Here is a 14,478-nt window from a genome sequence, read left to right as displayed (position 1 = left end):
GGCAGGGAAACAGTGGGGAGTCGTGCAGGCTGTTTGCAATTAAGAGTTAAGACTAAGAGGTCAGAAAAATGTTCTGATTTTTCAAGTCAGGAAGCTAAACACACCGTGTTGGCTCCAAAAAGCCCCTCTCTCTCCCCCCCGCCACTCTACACCCCCCCACACCACCCCCTCTTTTTGAAAGTTGTGGCGCCTTGGAATTGAATGCTGCTATAGTAATAATCATCCATCATTCCCAACAGCGCTGGAAATGCTGCAACACACACCACAGCTGGTAGCTGTGAGTGTGGCCACACACCAGCGCTGCTCCTACACAGCTGGATGACCAGCGCTGCAAACTACCAGCGCTGCAAACCGTAAGTGTAGCCAAGCCCTTAGTTTAGTTCTCTGGCTATTCAGTATTTTGTACATTTTTGCAAGCTTTCTGTAGGAGAGATAGGAGATCAAGGTGCAGGACAGCGGTTGGGATGGTAGATTATTTTACAGAATCCAGAAGCTTGCTTGGGGCTTTACAGAAACCTGGCTCTGCCCTGAAGATCATAGAATCATAGATTATTAGGGTTGGAAGGGACCTCAGAAGATCATCTAGTCCAACCCCCTGCTCAAAGCAGGACCAATCCCCAACTAAATCCCCAAATGGCCCCCTCAAGGATTGAACTCACAACCCTGGGTTTAGTAGGCCAATGCTCAAACCACTGAGCTATCCCTCCCCCCTTTCAATTTAAACAAGGATCTTATTAATCAAAAGACCAAAAAACCATTATCAGTTGGAGATTGATTTTGAAGGAAGTGGGAAAGATGGCAGAGACCCCCAAATAGAAAGAGAAAAATATAAGGCAGTGCAAGTAGAGGCAAAATAAAGGAAGCAAAGTGAAAACAAGTCAGGAGGAGATACACCATGACCTATTGTAGGAAAGAAAAGGGGTGAGGGGGAAAGAGTGAAACCAGATAGGAATGGAAGTTACAACAAAAATTAGAGTTGTAGTAAGCCACATTTTTAAATTTAATGTAATTGCCACATTGTCAGTCAAAGCGCGCTACTATTTAATTCTTTTAAAACTGCTGGCGAAGTGGTGGGTCAGGTATTTTTCACCCCAGCTACCAAGCTTAAGTCCTCAGGCTAGTGAGTGTCAGATAAATGTTTCAAGGTCTACAATAGTGTTTATTAAAACTATATTAAAATTAAAAATAAAAGGGAATGCTGAACTACTAATTTCATATGCAACTTGATTCCCCACTTATAAATGGCCACGGCTGTAAGAGTCAATGAGAAACTGAAAGGCGATGCATTCCCCTGGGATATGGTTAGTAACAGCTGAGGGATATAGCTAGAAGACATCAACAGACTTTAGCCTGTAAAATAAAGTTTGCCTGCACAGTTGCTGCTGGCATAAATACAGAAGTGTTAGTTACCTATCTCTACTCTTCACAGATGTCCCAAACATGCTATGAAAAGGTAGTTATATAGAATTAATTCCACAAGAGAAAAGATTTTTCCTCAAGTTTTCTATCATTGCCAAAAAGATATAGAGGACCTGGCAATCAAGTGGGGGTTGGAGGGAGAGCAAAGCAAAAGTCTGCCTTAAATATAATTGTTTACTGAAGAATTTTAAGAAGTCCATTCATGACACAGCCATGAGTTAACTCAGGGGTCGGCACTTGTGCCATAGGTTGCCTCAGGCGGCACACGAGCTGATTTTCAGCGGCACTCACACTGCCCGGGGTCCACCGGTCTGGCGATCTCCGCATTTTAATTTAATTTTAAATGAAGCTTCTTAAACATTTTAAAAACCTTATTTACTTTACATACAACAATAGTTTAGTTATATATTATAGACTTATAGAAAGAGACCTTCTAAAATGTTAAAATGTATTGCTGGCATGCGGAACCTTAAATTAGAGTGAATAAATGAAGACTTGGCACACCACTTCTGAAAGGTTGCCGACCCCTGAGTTAACTCATTATCCCAGATGCCAGAGACAGCAACACACACTCATACCCAGCCAGTAAGTCATTGCCGTTTAAAGACAGATGCATAATTTTTTCAATCCAATCAACCAATGACAGAATGAGACAAGACAATGTTGTGGCGTTTGCTACAACTTGTTAAAATGTCCATTAGAAATTAAAAAATGGCTCTTTTTTAAAGTGAGATCCTGTGACTTGCTGAGTATAGAAGGTTATCCTATGCTTGCACAGACTTATCTGAGAGCAGCAAATGCAAAGTAATAAGACTCAGTGAGCTGCAGAAGTACACTTTGCCAGAGATCAGTTTGTTCATGTAATTATGGATCATTAACACTGAGTCTACATAAAGCCTCATGCACTGCAGCTCAATTATATTTTGGAGGGAAATGTTGATGCTACTGGAGAACTGTGGTGGTGGGCAAAAGGAAAGACTAGCCATGTGCTAATCACTAATGAGGCATTATCTATTTATGGAAGGATAAGTCACACTTCCATTAAAAAAGTGACTATATTTTATTTAACTATGAAGAAGTACTTTTCACATAGGGTAAGTTTTCAAATACATCACTTAACTCCAAGTCTAGGAATTTCCACTATTACTGCTGTAGTTAACTAAAGGCATCTGAGTTTAACAAAACAAAAAAGGATTCTCCTATTTTCAATGATGAAATAAAGTCATAATGCTGAAATTCTGACATTCGTCTGTTTTTATTATGAAAATTATTGTGATTTCAGAGCCCAGATTCTCTTCTCTTGCAGTGAAGGAGACAGCTCACTGAAACATTCAGATAAAGACTTCTTCAGCGATTAGACATACAAGCAAGGGAAATGGAGCATGGCTGACAAAGCACACTGTATTTTGTAAAAATGTTCTACCCACAAACACACCCCTCTGCCTGAACTTTGTCACAGCATGAAAATCACCCTTTAAAGAGGCAACTGGGAACACAAAAGTCTTCCTGACAAGCTAATGGAATTTTTCTTAAATGAATCTATTTCCTCTCGCATTTTGTAACTCTTCCTTAGGTGATGGTGTAAGTGAAATTTAGACTTTCAAGCCAGTCAGAATTTGCTAGGATACTTAACATGCTAGATAACTTTCCTTTAACTTGAGATTGTTTTGCTTCTGATTTTATGCAGCTCCTGCCTTTAAGGACTATACAGCTCACAGGAATATATTTTGCATGCATATACTGCAAGCATGTACCTGGACACCACTATTAAATGGCTCTGCTGTGCAATAGTACATATAGACAGAGCCTTTGTGAACATCAGTATTACTTGTATATTGTGACTTCAGGACTGCTCTGTATTTCCACCATTTCACCAAAAAGTGGCCCTCAACCAAAAACATCCACATTACATGAAAACTCAAAACGTAAAAACTAAAGGAAGCACACTCACTTAAAAAAAATCATGTTTTCTTAGAAGTGTAATGGAAATAAAGTCACTAACAGCAGAGAAGAGGACACTATTTGCATACCCAGTAGTATGATTGTGTGGAGATTTCGTGTAGTATTTCCAAGAAAAGCAACCAACTTTGTTTCTCTTCTTTTAAGGGGACTGAAAAAGCTGCAGCAGCTGTGAGGAAAATGAAGGAGTTCTTACTGGAAATTGAGAAGTGAAGGCTAGGCAAACAATAGCCAAACCAAAAATATCCACAAGGAAAGCCTTGTTGCAAGCCTTGTCATATGCGATTTGCTTATTCATTTCTATTAGCTCCTGCCCTTAGTTTGCCGCCTTTGCTTATTGATATTTTCAGAGGGTTTGAACTAGAGTGCAAAAAAACCCAAAAAACTTGTGGACACAATTTGCACTTTTGTTTAAAACAATAATATACAATGCTAGCAGCAAATGATCATGAGCCTCAGTGTTTCTCCAGCAGCACTCAATTCATCCACTACTTAGGAGTGCCACAACTGCACAAAAGCCTGGCCTACCAATTCTGGAACTTGCTACCCTGGGACATCACAATAACCCCAAGATATCAAACACTCATCTTACACCACCATATTTCTATTCTGCAGAATCCAAGCTTTCATTCTGAAAAAAAGAGTACATTTCTAGCCTTCATGGTTGCAAAAAACAACAAAAAAAAACCCCCACTTCCAAATGCAAAACAAGTATAAATCAATTCAGTGTTGTGCTCCTGAGTCTGCAGACAATTCGAGACAATGGCTTTGGGAGGTGTTCACTCCCCGTACTCATTAATTTAATAATTTCACTAGGCTGTTAACTGAAGCCTAATTATGATTTTTACGTCAGCTATTTCATCCCGGATCATTTTATCAGATAGGATGCGTAGCAAGTAAATCCCACAGGTAAGCTGAGATTTGCTGCAAGAAAAGAAATTTAGAGGGAAAACAGAGGGGCGCACACAGAGACAGAAACAAAACAAATGAACAAAAGGGTAGGAGTAGCAGTGGTCCTAATGCAGATCATATTTTCCCAGTGAGTAATGCTGAATGAGACAAATAAAATCAGCTAAAAAAAATTAGTAACAAATAAGGTCTTATTCTACTGTTGATCTTTGTGCAAAGCTCCCACTGACATTAGTGGGAGATCTGCTGCAGATTGAGGACATTATGCAGTCTCCAATTTATGTCGTGGTCCATGTACTATAATCAAATGTGGAAAAGGTGCTCTCCAAAAACGGAGCTAGACTCCTCACAACAGTCCATTTCTTCAAATTCTAGAGAAGAAACATTAAAACCACCCCTTCTTTTCAAGTGTACTTACTGTCTAACTATTTTGTATAAAGTCTAGCATTCTGTAATTTTATTTTGTTGGCAGAGCACTCCAAAGATGGTTGGGGTGAATTTCATTATTTATAATATTTATTGCAAAGAAAAGCCATGATCGTAAGTTTTATTTTCACTCATGCTTTTCTTTCCTTCTTACTTTTATCACAGTAATACCCAGGGCCCCAATCAGGTTCCACCTCCCACTCCATATTTCATAGATTCATAGATTTTCATGTCAGAAGGGACTACTATGATTATCTAGTCTAATCTCCTGTATAACACAGGCTGGAGAACCTCATCAGTTAATTCCTATATCAAGCCTATAGCTTCTGTTTGAACTATAGCAGCTCCTTTAGAAAGACATCCACTCTTCACTTAAAGACTTCAAACCTGTCCCGGCCTCAGCCCCTTATTCTGGGGGACCAACCCCCTGCTGTGCCCCGATTGGGCAGGCTCTGTGTCAGCTCCTCCAAGTTGGGCTCTGCAGGCAGAGGTGAGTCCCAGGGGGTGGGGTGGGGGACGCAGAGGGAGGGAGGGTGAGGAGTGAGCGGGGCCTCAGGGGAAGAGGCAGGGCAGGGGGCGGGGCAAGGGTGTTCGGTTTTCAGCAATTAGAAAGTTGACAACCCTAGTAACAAACAATGGAAAGAAGTGGGAAGAGAGGCGGAGGGAAATGGTAATAAGAACATACATGATTATAAGCCAAAAATTAATAAGATACTTGGGTGATTGGCTAAGGAATTCCCTCTTCAAAAAAGGTCTCCCACTACTGTGAGCGCTCACCCATCCCTTCTCCTCCTCTGACTGCTCCAGATTTCGGACTCAATTTAAAAGTTAGAAGTTACAGAACTTTATTCATTCCCAGTTGAACAAGTGGATGGAACAAAATGCAAGGAAGTACTTCCAAGTAAAGTCATCACAAACACTGAAATTTTCCATTTGAGTCAAAAGCAGATGCTTTGATAACATGTTTCAAATTATATGAAAACGAGTCTAAAGGATCCTTGTAAGATTACCTCATTTAGATAATCCAGAAAATGAAGGAGATGGAAACTGTGCAATAAGAGCATAAATATCCCAGTACAAACAGGGAGTCTTCAGAAATTACACTGCTCTACAGTCAAAATGCTTCTGAAATAAATGTAGTCAAACTTTACTAATTCTGGGTCACTGAGAACGAAAATTATGCTTAAAATTGTTGATTGGCTCTAGTTTTCAAGTTTTTCTATTGGGTCAGTATATACGACCCTTGACTTGGGAATGGCAGAGGATAAGTGAGTTATAAAGGGAAGGGAATCTCAATTTAAACCAGAAATGACTAAAATACATCTTTGACTGGATCTATGAATAAATCTATGACTGGATTTGGACAGTACTTGCTTTTTAGGCAAAACAATGAATGATGCAATCTGAAGCTGGTATTGCGTCATATATGATATGAATTGCATCATGTTATTCCTAGAAGTCATGGATGATGCAATCATAACGAAGCTTACATCACTCTGCTGAACAAATTGCCCTATATCAGCTCTAGAAATCATACAGTGTCGTGCTCTCTTATTTGTCAGTGTTTGATTTTGCAAAGGGACACATTTCTGTTTAGCCAAAGTGAGCAGAGATGCCTCGTACTTGTGTGAACAGTGCAGATAACTTCTGCTATGTTTGTGGTGAAGTGACTTTTGCATCACAAAAGCGCAGTATAACCACTATGGTTAAGAAAGCCTATCACCTTTATTTTGGCAGCAAAATTGGAGATCAGGACAAGAGGTGGGCCCCACACATATGCTGCAACACTTGTGCAACAAATCTTCACCAGTGGTTGAACAGGAAAAGGAAATCTATGCCTTTTGCAGTGCCAATGATTTGGAGAGAGCCAACAGATCATACCAGCAATTGTTACTTCTGCATGGTGCCTCCAGTTGGGAAAGGTGTGTCAAAGAAGAAAAAGTGGACTGTGCATTATCCAAACATTCCATCAGCTATACGCCCAGTACCCCACGGAGAAGGACTGTCGGTTCCTGATGCACCAGAATCATTCTCACTTGAGTCAGACAAGGAAGAGGATGAAACTTCTGGTCCTGAACCATCAATGTCACAGGACCCACATTTTCTCCCATCCTCCTCCTCTGAACCACACCTCATAACACAAGGTGAACTGAATGACCTTGCCAGGAATTTGGAACTAACCAAGAGTAAGGCAGAGCTGTTGGGCTCCAGACTACAGCAATGGAATCTCCTGCTAGGTGATGTTAGGGTTTCCATGTTCCGTGACCATCAAAAGGATCTTGTCCCATTCTTCTTCATGGAAGGTGATCTTGTAGCCTGCAACAACATCGATGGTGTGATGGCAGCCCTCAACATCGTTCACGATCCAGATGAGTGGAGACTGTTCATTGATTCATCGAAGACGAGTCTTAAAGCTGTTTTACTGCATAATGGCAATGTTTTGCCATCAATTCCAGTTGGTCATGCAGTCCATATGAAGGAAACCTATGACAACATGAAATAACTTTTGAGGTGCATAAACTATGACCAACATCAGTGGCAGCTTTGTGGCGATTTGAAGGTTGTTGCTCTCTTGCTTGGTCTGCAGACTGGATACACAAAGTACTGCTGTTTTCTCTGCGAATGGGATAGTCGTGCAAGAGATTCCCACTACATCAAGAAAGATTGGCCACTCCAACAGTCATTGGAGCCTGGGAGGAAAAGTGTTCAGCATCCACCTCTTGTTGAATCAAGGAAGATCTTGTTACCACACTTACACATCAAGCTGGGTCTGATGAAGAACTTTGTCAAGGCCATTGACAAAACACAAGCAGCTTTCAAGTACCTCCGTGGAAAATTTCCAAGGTTAAGTGAAGCTAAGATAAAGGAAGGTGTCTTTGTTGGTCCTCACATTCATGAACTTCTTCGAGATGATGCATTTGACCATGCACTGCGTGGAAAGGAAAAGACGGCATGGAAAGCCTTCCAGTTAGTGCCAATAAATTTTCTCGGAAACAACAAGGCAGACAACAACTACAGGTTGTTGGTGGAAAACCTCCTCAAGGCATACAAAAGCTTTGGTTGCAACGTCACTAAAGATACATTTTTTGCACTCTCATCTAGATTTTTTTCCACCGAACTGTGGAGCAGTGAGCGACAAGCACGGTGAGCGATTTCACCAGGACATTGCAACAATGGAGAAACGCTATCAGGGCAAATGGAGCCCATCAATGCTTGCAGACTATTGCTGGACAGTGACAAGAGATGCTCCATTTAATGAATACAAGAGACAAGCCAAGAAGCGCCGAGTAGACACTGAATAGGACTAAACTATGTACATAAAAGTTTTTTGCCTTTTGTTTCATAATATATTTTATTTATATAACCCTTTTGCTGATTTTTAAAGTGTTACATAAACAGGACCGGTGAAATATTATCATGTAAAGCAACCATAAACACATGAAAAGACCTAGGTTTACAATTTATGATTAAAACTCTACTATCTACACAATATATATAGACATAAAATGTAAAAACTTAAATATCTTAGAAACAGTAGCCAATCAGTTGTTTTAATTGTCATATTTGAATTCAGCACATCAAAATACATAATAAATAGCACATTTTATCTCTGAAGCACACAACTTCTCAAAAATTGTAGACCAGTGTTATCTTTTTGTCTGCCAGTAAACAGTAGGACTCTGTTCTCTTTGTATTTCTGACACGTTTTAGTCCAACCACCACACCCAGTTCTGGGAAGGGCACTATGATAACCTTGCAAACAAATCAATGGCAGTCAGTTTTAATTATCCCATATCCTGTTTAACTTTTTCAGATTTCAAACGGGCAAGTCCAGAGGCAAGCCACAAACTCAGACACGTATGAAAATGAGAAGGGGAGGGAAAACCAAGTTATCCTTTTAGCCACAGAATGGTAAACAAAACACCACCACTCTGTTCCAACAAGGAGTCCAATAAGATCAATAAATAGCATCACAGAACATCAAAAGGCTGCAAGCAAATTTATCACTCATGAAAGAAGTCAAACTGACAGTCCCTGCAGACTGACTCCCTTCTCTTAAGAGTAGGGACAGCACAGGTAGTAGCAAGTGCAAGCTTTCCACATGCTGCCCTGACACTATGTGCCAATCCTGACCTGGACAGAACACCTAGGATAACAGTGCAGTTCTTTCTTCACTGCCATTCAATCACTGGCATTTGCTAAGACTAACAGCAGCATTGTTTCTGACCAACAGGAACAGAACTGAGATCAGAACCATTTTACATAGGCTAAAACATCTCTCATATGGGAATGCCTTCTGGTCACTAATATCCTGAGTCTGTTTTTAACTGATGACCTAGATAGGAGAGGCAGCATATCCAGATGCAATCCAGACTAGAACAAATAAAGGTTAAAGCTTTTAGAATTCAAGTCACACTGTGTCCTTTACTCTATCCAGATTGGAAACGGAAAGAAGCATACCGGGAGTGGGGGGGGGGTTGTAAACATATCCAGTATATATACTCTTTACCCACTGTATATACACCTCTACCCTGATATAACACGACCCGATATAACACGAATTCGGATATAACATGGTAAAGCAGTGCTCCGGGGGGCGGTGGGGGGCTGCACACTCCAGCGGATCAAAGCAAGTTCGATATAATGCGGTTTCACCTATAATACGGTAAGATTATTTGGCTCCCAAAGACAGCGTTATATCGAGGTGGAGGTGTACTGGATACAGTATATAAATATATGCTTGAATAAAAAATTCAGATCATTCTTGAATTAAGTTAGTCACTGTGGCTAAAAGCATAAAAACATTTTAGCCAGATAGCATCACTTCATTCATCTGCTAAATTTTAACCCCATGAAGTTATGGCCACTGCCATTCAGTTTTGCTGCTCTTGCTTAGAATTAACCATAGAATTTTTAGCCACTTTATGTCTTTATTTGATTACATCAGACAGATGTTTTTCTTGGAAGTAGCAATGAACACTTTAGCAATAGCTTTTATTATAAGAAATGAAGAAATGATGTTCCTGTCTCCAATTTCTTTTTAAAAAGAAGAGCGGAGGGATATTAAACTGGATCAAGTCTTGGGTTTGCAATGTGGATAATAAAATCCATGCCCTGGAGCAGTTCTGAAAGGGGCTTATGGCTAAGTATACACTAGAAACTTTTGCTGTTATAGCAATGTTGCTTTACAGTTTGTTTTTAAATTACATTTCTATAGCAGCAAAGATCCTAGTGTAAGTGCAGTTATAATGACCAAAAAATGCTTTTGCTGTTATAGCTTATTTTGCTTGGGAAACTGTTATAAGCAATCATTTACCAGTAATAAGCTGCTCCTACACTAGAAGGGTTTGCCAGTATAGCTATACCAGCAACTAGAATTGGCCTAACTAACCACTCGCTCAAATCCAGTAGTCATGGGAAGAGAAAATGTATAACTTTGTACAATCATCTACAGAGAAATGAGACAGGCATCTAATTATTTCGGCTTTCTAATGCAATGTGGTATACACATAAACTTAGATTTACGACAGTAACACACAACTGTCTCAAACCAACTATATAAACCAATACTACTCTTTTCTGGACAATAACACTGATGCATACCTACAGAAAAATAGAGGACTCCTGAAGTGAGCTTGAAAACTCACTGATAAAAAAAATCTAATCTTCTGTATACACAAGTGGGTGTGAATAAAACAAGTCCTAAAACTCACGTACTATCAGTGACTGTCCTTGTCCATTTAAGATTCTTCAGTTTCTTAACCCAAGCTGAAAAAGAGAATGGGGGGGAGGGGTAAAACTACTTTTAAAAGTGCAGTTGCAATCCGAAAAGTGAGTGTAAAGGGTGTTGAGGTGGTTCCATAAATATTCTTTTTCTAATTCCTGGGTTGATTTTTATAACCGCCAACTTCGTAAAGTCAGCTTGGGAATATGAAAATTAATCTTTGTTTAATCACCTCTGAAATCACCAAAAGTAATGGAGATTTTGTAACCGGCACTTGATTGGTAATTTAATCATGCATGAGAAGGGACAGAATCTAGCTCACTAAGCTGTAACTACAGTATATTGGCTCTACAAAGCTAAAGAGGAAAAACCTGGGTTTGTCAGCAATAGGGTAATCAAAAGGACTAATATTCAAATAACAGTTAGGGAGAATAACAAATTAGCACAAGATTTCAGATCAGGCCCAAGGTCACTGGGTGGAATCATACATGAAAATTTGCATAGCCATCAGCCTATACTAGACCTGTATCTAGCCAGTGCCATCCACTCTTGAAAGTATTAAAATTTGATAGTTCTCCCCTTAAGATGAGCGAGAGATGGCTATTTCAAAAGATGAAGAGAGCACATGCTGGCATTTAAACTGCTTTTCTGGCAAATCCAGTACAGATGGACACGGATGCAGGGACGACTTTCTTTACTGTGTTTATGACAAGGGAATTAAAACTAAAAAAACCTCTTGCTGCGAAATGCAGGAACTGGCAGATTTGTACTCTCTATGAAGAGGAAGTAAGCTCTACAAATTCAGCATTCAAGGTAAGTGATCCAGAATGGCTTTAAGGTAGCTGGTCAATCCTAAATGACAGCTCACAGATTTTCAGATAACTGTTCTGTGAAGTACCATCCACAGAATGTCCTGCAGGTCAGTGCAGACGAACCAGAAATCACTTTTGACCTGCCTTGTTAATTGCTGGGTGCCTGGAGTTACAATAAACCAATACTGAACACTATTGAAAAAATGCTGCAAAGACCACCGGGACAACCAAGAGGTCAAAAATGAATATCCGAAATATATATTGAGAACACTAATCATTGGGAATACTGCTGTACACAGCACTTAAGACCCATCTACATTAAATAATTTATTCCCAACATATCTGAAACATTTTCAATTAAGGGTGGATTTGATTTAAATCAAATTGATTTAAATCATTATTTAAATCACTGGTCAGGAAGACTTGACATAGAAGTGCATTCTTGTTGGTTGTTACAACCTTAAAACATATTCTTCACAACTCAGAGATAGATGTAGGTTTCATTTTTAGAAGGTACACACTATACATTTTAAAAAGTGATTTATTCTGAAAACTTTTTAGATTAGTTTTACAGCTATATCAGAAAATGAATGATTGTTTGGAAGCAGATATTTATGAAGTCACTGGGAGGTGAACTATCATTAATATTTGGAGGATTTTCTTGCCGTTCTATATTAGGAGGAGAACATCACCAGACAGACATTTAAATTGTTTTAACTAAAAAAACAACGTTATGTATTTTGGTTTTTTCTTCTTCAGCGGCAAACATAATGTTTTAGCAAAACAAGCATATGAATTTTTGAATTTAATTAAACATTCTTTCTTTTAAATCAGGTTTGTTTTTGTTAAAATTGTTTTTAACTAAAATAGTTAAATGAAATATGTTAAAAAATTAAATCGATTATGGCAGCCAGGTCAACATGAGAAACTTAAAATATTGGCTTCTGCAGCTAACTCAATCGTCTTCACCTTCATTTTCCTGCTTGTTCATAATCTGGAGGAAAAAAAACAAACAACAAGCTTTCCTGCTTTTTCAGGTCCCAAACTATTTCTCAATTTGGAATGAATTAGTCCAAAGGAAGAAAATATTCTTTCTACACCAGCAGAAAAAGCAACTTCTGTTACAAGTGAGATTATCACTTCAATAGTCTCTGAATCCAAGTGCTTAAGTGACTTCTACTAGTTCACTGGTGTGACTTTCTTTAAAACGTCATCAGCAAACATCAGGGGTGAAAGTAATTTATAGGACTTACCGGTACTGCCGGAGTCCTGAGGGGCGTGGCCTCAACCGGAAGAGGCGTGGCCTCTCAAGATTTAAAGGCCCTGGGACACCGACTGTGGCTGGGAGCCCCAAGGCCTTTAAATCAACCCGGGGCTCCCAGCTGCAGAGGTGGCTGGGAGCCCCGGACCCTTTAAATCCCCACCGCAGCTCTGGCTGCCGGAGCGGCGGGCGGGATTTAAAGGGCTCTGGGTTGACCACAGCCAAGGCAGCCCAGAGCCCTTTAAATCTGGCCCCAGCCCAGCCACTGAAGCCGCGGATGGGGGGTTTAAAGGGCTCTGGGCTGACCACAGCTACGGCAGCCCACAGCCCTTTAAATCCAGCCCCAGCCCGGCTGCTGGAACTGCGGGCGGGATTTAAAGGGCTCTGGGTTGACCGCAGCCGCGGCAGCCCAGAGCCCTTTAGATCATAGAATCATAGATTATTAAGGTTGAAAGGGACCTCAGAAGATCATCTAGTCCAACCCCCTGCTCAAAACAAGACCAATCCCCAAATCCCTAAATGGCCCCCTCAAGGATTGAATTCACAACCCTGGGTTTAGCAGGCCAATGCTCAAACCACTGAGCTATCCCTTCCCCCCCCAGCCAGGCTTCCGGAGCCGTGGGCGGGGGGGGTTAAATGGCTCTGGGCTGCCCACTGTGGCGGGGAACCCAGAGCCTTTAAATCCCCGCCGCGGAAGCCGGTGCGGTCCGGCACGGCATACTGGCTCTTGCCGGTATGCCGTACTGGACCATACCAGCTTACTTTCACCTCTGGCAAACATATATTTCTTGAATGGTTCTTATTCCCAAACTGGGTCTCTTTTACGACCTGCTGCCATGATAGGTTTTCCCTTCTAGTGAGAGAATGGTATGGTAGATCTCAAATCAAGTAAGGTTTGCACTTAGAAACAGGACCGGCTCGAGGCACCAGCAAAGGAAAGGCCAATGGAAAGGGTCGGCATGTCTGAGTCTTCGGTGGCAATTCGACAGCGGGTCCCTCAGTCCCTCTCGGAGCAAAGGACCCGCTGCCAAATTGCCATCGAAGAATGAAGCGGCACAGTAGAGCTGCCACTGAAGTGCCGCCGATTGCAGCTTTATCTTTTTTTTTTTCCCCCCTTCGCCACTTGAAGCGGCAAAAAAGCTGGAGCCAGCCCTGCTTAGAAAGACCTCAAGACTTCTGGAATATGCTGCTCAAACAATTTCACTTTTGTTTCTACTGCCTGTCCCTCCCTTCTCACATTTATCTCCAGACTTCTTCTCTGACTTGTCCAGATCTATTCTGCCCCCAACAATCTTTTCTATTCATTGAATTTTTTTTGCAACTTTGCACTTTCAGAGAGAGGTAAGGGATTGACTCTGTGTATACACAAATTTGCAGAGGGACAATAGGGTTGAGGTCTGTTATTTCTCATCTCTATATAATGTTTATTTATTTAAAAACATTTTTGCTGTTAACAAGCATGTTATCTCTGGAGACACAAATCCACAGTTTGAGAACTACAAAACTAAGCATCTCTGATGGTATCTTCTAGACTGAGCACTGAGTCCCATTGAGTAGATAGAAAGATTAACCTAAATAATCTATACAGAAGCCCCCTGGAGCCCTATAAGATTGGGTCCCTTAACCATGAACTATTGGAATTCATTTACAAAACTTTTCTTAAATATATTACATAAATATATTGTCTCATACTATAGAATTAGAATTTATAATCCCTATTCCAGGATGAGATATCTTTGAGCTATAATGTATCTTTAGATAAAATGCTTTTTGAGGAAAAAACTTATCAAAAAACCTGATTTAATAAAAAAAATCCAATTTTTTTTTAATCATTGATTTTTATCCACCCTGATTAAGACAGGACTTAACTGTGTTTTGCATTCTGTCCAGGGCCTTGCTACAACTCCCCTAACATGGTCTTTCAGCCCTGTCGATACTGGACTAGTAACAGTGTTCCCTGAAACAGT

The 14,478-nt window shown here is 40.4% G+C and overlaps 1 protein-coding gene across 5 annotated transcripts in view; it reads right to left on the bottom strand.

Annotated features, from left to right (window-relative positions):
* RASAL2 (RAS protein activator like 2) overlaps positions 1-14,478 on the bottom strand; it is a 313,872-nt gene that overhangs the window by 238,856 nt on the left and 60,538 nt on the right. The window contains exon 2 of one of the 5 annotated variants that reach the window (XM_039484235.1): positions 10,432-10,482. The exons of the other annotated variants lie outside the window; for them this stretch is intronic. Within the exon in view, the coding sequence (XP_039340169.1) occupies positions 10,432-10,482 (51 nt within the window). The remainder of the gene's footprint in view (positions 1-10,431; positions 10,483-14,478) is intronic. 5 annotated transcript variants of the gene reach the window in all.

The sequence above is a fragment of the Mauremys reevesii genome, linkage group 8 (genome assembly GCF_016161935.1).
Source record: "Mauremys reevesii isolate NIE-2019 linkage group 8, ASM1616193v1, whole genome shotgun sequence".
Classification (NCBI taxonomy): Eukaryota; Metazoa; Chordata; order Testudines; family Geoemydidae; genus Mauremys; species Mauremys reevesii.
Note: the sequence above shows the minus strand (reverse complement) of the source record. Positions and strands in the feature narration are given on the sequence as shown.